The sequence below is a fragment of the Benincasa hispida genome, chromosome 12 (assembly GCF_027475165.1).
Source record: "Benincasa hispida cultivar pf3 chromosome 12, pf3_genome.v1.1, whole genome shotgun sequence".
Classification (NCBI taxonomy): Eukaryota; Viridiplantae; Streptophyta; class Magnoliopsida; order Cucurbitales; family Cucurbitaceae; genus Benincasa; species Benincasa hispida.
The window spans coordinates 36,264,839-36,274,837 of record NC_143489.1 but is presented as its reverse complement, the minus strand read 5'-3'; the positions used below and the strand labels follow the sequence as shown (position 1 = coordinate 36,274,837).

General features: G+C 30.0%; 1 protein-coding gene across 1 annotated transcript; it reads right to left on the bottom strand.

The window, feature by feature from the left end:
- Positions 1 to 6,489: 6,489 nt before the first annotated feature.
- Positions 6,490 to 8,080, bottom strand: LOC120068183 (uncharacterized). The gene has a single exon (XM_039019887.2). It carries the CDS (start codon positions 7,951 to 7,953, stop codon positions 6,682 to 6,684), a length of 1,272 nt encoding a protein of 423 aa, XP_038875815.1. The 5' UTR covers positions 7,954 to 8,080; the 3' UTR covers positions 6,490 to 6,681.
- Positions 8,081 to 9,999: the final 1,919 nt, after the last annotated feature.

Here is a 9,999-nt window from a genome sequence, read left to right as displayed (position 1 = left end):
ATATAAATAGTTTGTATAAGACCGGACTACGAAATGATTAGTCTCTTTATATAACACCGTTAATAATAGAGACTTACATTTCATTAGGATGACCATAGGTGATATGACCTGACATGACCTGAATCCTGAGTGAGTTATAAACTCCTGCTCATGAAGGTGGTCCTTTGATTTGTATGGGTGAGATGGCCAGATTGCCAACTCAATAAGCCTACCATTTTGGGGATTCGTCTGACTAGGGAGCTGGGAACACAGCTATACGAGACGGAATTCACTCATTCTCCGATGCAGGAGCAAGTAGACAAATTTCTCCTTTAAGGGTTGATCCTGGGACCTGAACATACTGGCCACACCCTCTCCTGGGCCGAGAGGGACTTGAACATAGTTGGACTATGACTTATTGTTCATTAGAGGAATCAGTGTTACTTAAAGAGTTAGATGTAACTACAGGGAAAAAACGATAATTTTGGCCCAGCTATACTTACGAGCAGTTTGTGAAAGGTCATCGAACTGTTGATTGGTTATATCCAATGGACACAGAAATTTATCTGTAGTCTGAAGAGTGCAGCTATCGGTCTTTAGTGGAATGATCGACAGTTAACAGATGTTGGTAATTTAATTAAAGAGTTTAATTAATTATCCAAGTACCATTGGCGCTTCAATCTACAGGTCCATAAGGTCTCCTCTATAGCTCAACAAAGATTTAATTGAGAACTATTTTTGGGTTAATTTGAAGTGTTCAAATTAATTGAGGGAATTAATTATATATGATATAATTAATTAAATTAATTATATATGTGATATAATTAATATAATGTATTCAAGACATTATAATATAAGGTAATATGAGAGGAATTTGAATATGATTCAAATATTAATTATATGAATGAGATTCATGTAATTAAATTTAATATAAATATGATTTATATTAAATACCATAAATAAATTGGGAAGAATTAAATATTTGGATATGATCCAAACATGAATTATATGAATGAGATTCATATAAGTGAATTTATTATAAATGTGATTTATATTAAATGCCATGTATAGTTGAGAGAAAAATACATCTATAGGTTATATTTTATTTGATACAATATATAAATATAGATTATGTGTTATATGAAATATAACATATAGTTCATATACATATAATAAGATTGTTATTATATGTATAATTATTATTAATTTAATTTTATTAAATTATTAATTAATTAACTCCCTACCCCTAATTTCTGTCAGCCAAATACGTGATGAGAGGGGTCAGAGAGAGGGATGGTGCAAGATTCATCTTCCTCCATGAAATACTAATAGAATAGTTCTCTCTGAAAAGAATGAAAAGAGAAGAAAAGTTCTTCTCCTCCCTCTCCTCCTCTCCATCTCCTTCCCTCTTCCAAAATCCTAAGGCAGAGCCTACAGCTCATGCCATTCTCAATCCCTAAAGAGAATACAAGAGGCTCCGTTTGGTGGTATCCCGTTTTGAGGAGATCCATTTGTGACTTTGTTTGAGAGAGTTCTTGAAGAATAGTCTTAAAAGGTAAGATTTTATGAAACCCTAAGTTTTTCTTTAATATTGCATGCTATAATTTATGTAAATGCATATCTTGTTATTGATTTACTGTAAAATTTATATTCAATGAAAAATAGATTTGGGACAATCTTGCTTTCGCTCAAGGTTTTTATCACGAAATTGTGCTTTTAACTTAATTATTTGAGCAAATAATCTTGCAATATAATATTTCGACTTGATAATAAGAATTCGTGTGACCATCTACTGGATGAATCTATTAATACCATAAAAATCTAAATGATCCACTAGGTGGGTTAATAGGTCCACATATATCACCACGAATTCGTTCTAAAAATGCAGGTGATTCAGTCCCCATAGTTGGTGATGGTCTAATTATCAATTTTCCTTGAGAGCAAGCAAGATAATTAATTAAATTGAAGAATCTTCTGGCTCTTTAATAGATGTCCATTTGAATTCTCAATAATTCTTCTATTATTATAGATCCTGGATGACCCAATAGGTCATGCCAAATTGTATGTTTCAATTACTCGTATATGAGTATAATATAATCCAGAAGATAAAGCCAGGAAACTCTTCCAAATATACGTTTTTCATTTGAGACAGTGGATATGATATATAGATATTCCACATTATTCTTACTATCAGTCTCAATATAATAACCATTTCAACATATAGCTTTAAAACTTAGAAGATTTCTCTTTGATTGATTAGAGAACAATGCATTGTCAAATGTAAATTTTGTTTCTCTAGTTAAAATAATATTTGCTTTTCCAAAACCTTCGATCAGGTTTGTAGAACCTGATATCGTATTGACTTTTGCTTCCAACATTGTTAGTTTGAAAAATATTTTTTACTAGTAAGTATTGTACGTGTAGTTGCACTGTCTGCCAGACATAGATCTTCTTTGTTCATTTTTGAAACATCCAACATATGAAAATAATCCATGTATTTTCATTAAAGAAAAATAATTACAATTAGAAAGAGTATCATCTCATTTTTCAATCTAAAACCCAGCTTTCCTGCAACATGGAGTTGTAAACACTACTTTGTTAATTTGAGTAATAACAGTGCAAATAAGTGTATTCCAATGGAGCAATGGACAGAGAAGTAGATTTATTTAATTTTTGTTTCTTTTTTCTCCCTTAAATTTGATAACCACTATCGATTATTTGTTAATTATTTAAACAAATAGATAATATGATTTTTGAATGTATGTGTATACATGTATCGAAATCATACATGTTGGTTGAATCGAGTATTCGGTGTGCGAGTCTTAATTATTTAGTATAATTATTGTAAAACAATCATATATATATATATATTTTAAAAATATTATAGATTAAATTGGAGCTTTTAGAGGTTTAGATATCAAAATAAAATACAATTTCTTTTCTTTTTTCTTTTTTTCCCCCTTTTTGAAAACCAAAATAAAATATAATTGAACATTCTAATTCACCGTAGAATTTAACATACGAATTGTAGAGTTAAAATTAGCGATGAAATAAAAAAATAAAAAATGTTGTAGGAAATATCAAGGTATTTAAGTGTACCTTATTGGATTTTTTGGTGAAATTAAAAGCCCAATGACATTATGTTAATTATGGACAAATGACAATTTTGTAATTAAACTCATCTTCTTGATTAGGGTTGGCAAAATTTTTCGTAAGACTCCAAGAGAAAAGGAGCAGGTTTTTGCAAGGAAGGAGGCAGCTGCTCGGTTTTAGAAGGAGAAACACACACGCGAGTGGTGTTCGCCCGTGTGGGTCTTCTCCAGCAGCGTGCAAGCAAGGCGACGGCTAGTTATCGTTCGGCGTGGGTTCGCCGGTCAGTGAGCGTTGGTTGTCTTCGTCCGGTGCTGGTTTTGTCCGACCGTGGGTTTGTCGGTGGGCGTGGTTTTCATTCGCAGGCGGGTGTCTTGGTTCCGGTAGGTTCGCCAGTTGTCAGCGTCAGAGAGAGATGCGCGGGTCTGCACGTGGTTGGCCAGTCAGAGGCGGGTTAGTGCACTTGATTTGAGTTGTTTTTCAGCGGGTTGTTCTCGGTTTCAGAGGCGACGTTGTGTGCAGATCTCACAGTGGGTATCAAATTATAGATTGGTGATTATGGTTGATTATCTGTAATTGTAAGTTTCTCATTGCTCGTAATAAAATTGATTCAAGCTGGTTCTCAAAGTCGATGTAGACCAAACTGGTCGAATCACTATATATCTTGATGTTCGCTCGTTCTTTATTGCTGTCGATTTATTCTGCTGATTGTTTGCGTTCTGTTTGGTAAATTAGGTTCAAAACTGGTTTAATTTTTTTAAAAAAAACCCACAATGGATTTTTTTTTAAATATGTTTTCTTTAATTTATTCCAAACCTAATTTTACACGCAAACTTTGGGCAAAAGGGTGAGGTTAAGTTACAGTTGGTTTAGTTTATATTTTAACCCATATTTTTTTTTTTAAAAAAAACCCAAATCTTGAAAATCGAAAGAAAATAAGCTTAATTTATCCTAACCTAAAAAAAACTACTAAATAGTTACACATATTACATCATGAACTTTCATTTAACTTATATTTTAAAATAAAAAAAAATCACACTTGAAATAAGGGAAAATTATTTCAAATGATAAAACTACTAAAAATATTTTCAAAATATGGCAAAATTTTGGAACTATGAATGATAAACGTTGATAGACACTGATAGACTTCTATCAGTGTCTAACAATGTCATTGATAGACATTGATAGAAATAGAAATCCATCAGTATCTATCAATATCTATTATTGATAGTTCTAAAATTTTAGAATATTTTATAAATATTTTAATTTATTTTTCTATATTTAAAAACAGCGGTTGAAATAATCACTATTGAAATTTCAGGTGCTGTGAGTATTGAAATTGATAATTACTATTGGTTAGTCGTTAATTATTTAAATAAATAAGTAATATAATTTTGAAGGTGTAATAATGTAATGGTATGTACACATGTATGGAAGTCATATATGATGGTTAAATGGAGAGTAGAATTATTGTAAAACAATCATGATTTAATTAATTAAATTATTTTTTAAAATTACAATAGGGTTGGATGGTTATTCTTTTAATTATTATACATTAATTTGGAGCTTTTTTTTTTTTAGAGATTTAGATACCAAAATAAAATATTTATTTTTATTCTTAAGGAGAGAGAGAAAAAAAAGTCGTAGAAAAAATTAGATAAATTTTTTTGGGAAAATATTTGATTCTTTGAGAGAAATTAGAGAAAGGGAAAAAAAAAAGTTGTAAAGACATTAAGATGAACAAGCACGTTCTCACTGTAAAACAATAATATTAGATTTAAAAGAGAATATAAGTAAAAATTTATTTCTCCAAAAAATGTATATTAAGTATATTTCTCTCAGCAAAATTATAGAGATGAAAATTTTAGAAGAAAAAACTTAATTTATGATTATTAATCGAAGAGATAATTTGAATATCTTAAGATTTTTGTCACTGGGTAATACATGTATACTTAACTATTATATATTGTATATTTGATAGTAAGGGACTAATAAATAAAAAATTAAAAAAAAAACTTTAATGCAAAAACTAAAATAAAAAAGTTTGAAATAATAAAGACCAAATGAAAAGGGAAAAAAACTAAGAACTAAAAGTATAAAGGTTTTGTATAATAAAGACCAAAAATTGGAGTGGATGGGAAGGGGAAGAAGAAGAGGATGAAGAAGATAGAGAGAAAAAGTAGGAGAGAGACGTGAGAGTACAAAACAAAATTATCGAACTATTAAATATATATAAAATGAAATACATACATTCTTACGGAAGGTACAAAATTACAATTTCATGAAATATAAATTTTGGACTTGATGAAAGACTTTTCATTTTGTAGATAATTTGGTGAAAAGAATTTTTTGTGGGGTTGTAAACAAATCAATTTTGGTGGATAATCTTTTGTATTGGAATGTGAAGAATTTTTTGTCAATTAATTTTGGATGAATAGATTTTTTTTTTGTGGAAAATTTTTGGTGAATTAATTTGATAGGTTGGTTGTTGAAATTAGAAGTGAGAATTTAATAAGGGGCATAAGAGTAAATGTACAACTCAAATTTTCCATGCTTACCTCATTTTCATTATCAAGGGGTAAAAAAAACTTTTTTTTTCAAAAATAGGTAAAAAATACAAAATCAAACTTCAAAAAGATCATTTTTGTCAATTCTAAAAAAAAACCCGCTCAAAATTTGACCTCATTTATAAAAACGCTCGGATTTTGGCCTTTTCATGATATCAACATGTCGTGTATTTATCACTTTTCCTTCTTCCTTTTCTCTTTTGCAGTTTTTTTTTTTTTTAATTTACTTTTCTTCTTCTTTTTTTTTTTTTCCCATTTCCACAAAACTTTTTATATCTAATGAATGTTTTTATTATACAATTTGTATTTCAATAGATAATATCTAGTTTAAGTATTTTGTAATGATACAAACATTTTAGATTACATGAGATATATGTTTTGAATTTTTCTTATTATGTATTTTTCTTACTCCACATATTAATCATGCATATAAAAATTCAACAATAAAATAAATGAAAAAACAAATTAATAATATTAGATATTTATTATAATTAATTTTTAAAATAAAAATCCAATTATAAAATACCTTTTTTAATAATTTAGTAATTTTAAAGTTACTTCTAGAACCAAACATAATAAGAACACATTTTGCCCTCTTTTTATAAATAATTTCAATTGTTCCCACTTTTCTTCCAATTATTATTATTATTTAAAAGCAATCTTACTTTAGCATTTAATTCAAGATTTGAATGTAATACCTATGATATAATCCTTTATTTCATTTAAAAAAATAATTTTATGAGCCAAAGTAAATTTAGTCAAACGATAATTGACATGATTTTCTTAAAGATTGAGAATTTGAACCTTCACCTCTAGAATTATTGTACTAAAAAAACTTTACAAATATGGATAATAAAACTCCACATGATGTATCAATATTGTAATTTTATTTTTGAACTCAACACAACATTTAAAATAAGATATTCAAACCTTGAAGATTTTAGTCAAGTTGGTATAACTTATCAATAGTTTAATCTGACACAAATGATAGAGCACAAACAACCATTTATGAATACAATTCATAAGTTTGATTCAATTAGTTTGTCTACTTTACAAGACCCAAGTTGAGAATTCCCCATGATGTGTTGAGCCATTTCCTCTCTTTAGCCTTCATCAACAACACTCTCCCCCAAGCAATCCATCCCTCCCATGGCATCCTCTTGTCCCAAGCACTGCCCCATGTTAACAAAAGCCTTAGCCCTTCTTCAACCTCCTTTTCAGCCTCCTCAAATCTTCCCTCACCCAAATATAGGTTCCCCAATGCCACATGTGGCTCCCCAACAAATGGATTCTTCTCCACACATCTCAGCAATAACTCCTCACTTCTTTCAGATTTTTCACAAACAGCTTCCCAATACAAATCTCTTGCTATAATTTGATCCTTTGCATCGAGAATTCTCGTACAGTTTTCAAAAATTAGAGGGATTACCAGCTCTAAATCCTCGTAACTCTCTGTTTTTGACCCTAATTCGACGTTTCTCTTTCTGTGTGCAACTAAAATTGCTTCCTCTCTCACGATTAGGGAGTATATCGCTCCCATTCTTGATGCAGAGTTCATCCATAGTCCAGGCTTTCCGTTTCCAGGCCAGAGAGTTTTGTAATTGTTACCTATGAATTCGAGACGTCCGTTGGAGTTTTCGAACAAGGAATCTTGGAATTCATAGAATTGATCACTGAAATCAGCTATTGTCAACATGAGAAAAATTGCAACTACCCGCCTTGAAATCATTACGTCTTCTCCAGTTTTGATGTGCTTTACGGTTACGCCATCAGCGGGAAGAATTGACTGCAGTTTCTTCCTCCACGTTTCATCGTTGTTGAAATATCCGTTTTCCAGGGCATTCTTCAGCGATGTGTCAGAAAATTTGAGGTGATCGACGAGTTCTGAATCAGAGTAGCGAAAAAGAAGATCATCATGAATTAGTTGATGTCGAGGGATGGTACAGAACAAATGAATCAATCTCTCTGCCGCCGCTCCGACATGTCCACGGACAACATCACGGCCAATGGAATGATCGAAAATTGCGAGATTGGTGTAGGAATTGGAATAAGCTGAGTGGAATAAACCGCACAAACAAACCGACTCTTGTGCTTTCCAGATTTTGAGAATACGGTAAGTATCAACGAGGTGATCTAGGAAGGTGCTGTGCTTGTGCCAACACTCCCCGGCGCCAACAGAGCGGAGGAGGGAGATAAGAGAAGGAAGGTTCATGTTTACCTTTTCAAGCTCGCCGCGGAGGAAGGGACGAAGAGAACCTAATAGGGCCTCAAAGCAGTGACTCTCTGACGATGATGCATGGGAAGAAGACGACGACATGGCGATGTAGAGAGTGCAACCGTTATTTGCTAACCTTTTGTGTATGGCTAAAATAAGAGCTACACTCCTCTCATAGGAACATGGAAATGAGGGTTTTCTTTTTCTTTTTTTTTTTTAATTGAACATGTTCGAGATGTCCAATATCTTTATATAATAATATTTTTTCTTTAAAATTGGTAGAAATTTCCACAAATATTCAGATAGTAATGAGCTGAATGAGAATGTCTTATGACGTATTATTCTATTTCTATAATTATTTTTTATTAAAAAAGAAATGACATTAAATATTAATTTTGATTTGACTTTTGAAATACTTAATTTTTTTTTTTTTTGGGAAGAAGACAAGTATCGGGTTGATACTATTTGTTTGAGTGGACTATATTTATATAAGATCAAAATAGAGAAACTTTGAGAAAAGTGCTATCAATATATTTGTGATTTTTTAAAGAAAACAATATTGAATTATTTAATGAGAGAGGTAGTTCGAATTTGAGTGCTTTTTATAATCCCCATCATAATAAAATTTGTACATATGGACTATACATAGTCCTAAGTTTGAGAAATCACTATATTTTTATCGTCATTCTCTTGTTTCACATATATCCTCTATATATGATTTTGTGTTTAATTATTTTCTTTTTTTCTCCAACCTATAAGGTGAGAGCGTGAAATATATTTTAGTTTATTTTGCATAAAGAGATAATTTATGAGCTATACCATTTTTTTTTCATGAGTTTTGTATGAATTTTGATTTAAACCTTCAAACATCAAATTGGATTATAAATTTAAATAAAAGTTTAATTTTGTTTTTAGTTTAATTTATGCTAATTCACCCACTAATTTAAAAGAAAATAGAGTAAAAATCTTCATAAACTAATTGATTCCAATAAAATACAGTTTTGAACAAAAATACGTGTAATCAATGAACAATTTAATTGGTTTACTAAATTCATAGATAAAAAAACTCTAACGTCGTTATTATAAAGTGATTTTTAATTTAATTAATTTAAAAAGAAGTATTAATAATTAATTATTAAAGTTGAGAGTAACAATAGGTATATATTGAAAAATGAAGGATAAAATAGGTATGTAAATGCCATTTAAAATTTTACCTACTACTCATTAAATTTTTTATTTTTATTTATTTATTCAAATTTTTAATTTAAAAATGTCAAATTTTAAAGCAGTTATTTTAAATTTCACCAATGTTCTCTAAAAAAAAAATTATCCATTTATTTCAAATCTTAAATAGCAATATTGATAGATCAATCTGAAATTTAATCCAAACATATTATTACTTACTTATAAACTAAAGTTTGATCCAAAGTTAATATTCTCTTCAATCAGTTTAATTTACTCTCGTACATAAATTTTATTTTTAAAATTTTTATAGTATAAATTCGCTATGGTGAAATTACACCACAGTTGAAAGAGAAGGACCCGCCATAGTACATGTACAGAAGTTTCGGCTAGATTAGGCCCAAAATCGTCTATGTGGACCACCAGACCTTGCAAAAGCGGGAGTACTACTAGCCAGGCATGTGAGACAATATTGCTAAGTATGTGAAGACGTGCCTCGTGTATCAATAGGACAAGGTCGAGCGGGACAGACTCCTGAAGCTTTGGAGTTGTAGCCTGTACCACAAAAATCATGTGAGAGACTTTAACATCTCTAGCTAGACCATATATAGCATCATGCACGGAAAAAAATTACAAAAACTTTTTCTTTTATTGGAACTATGCTTTAACTGAAAAAGAAAATCTATCGCAATAAATTTAATTCAATAAGATAATATTATTTTATTTATTTAAAGAAGGTAATATTGTATTTAGTTAATTTACTTTAGAATATTGAGCAAGAGAAAATATAAGATCAAAACAAGTAGGAAATAAAAAAAATGTAGTAGAATAAGCGAGACTAAGAACTAGAGTGTATATATCAGATCAAACAAGAAATCAAAACATAGTAGAATAAGTGAAATTAAGAATTAAAGTATATGTATATAGGATAAATATCTTTCGACGCCACTACTGATACAATTTTTT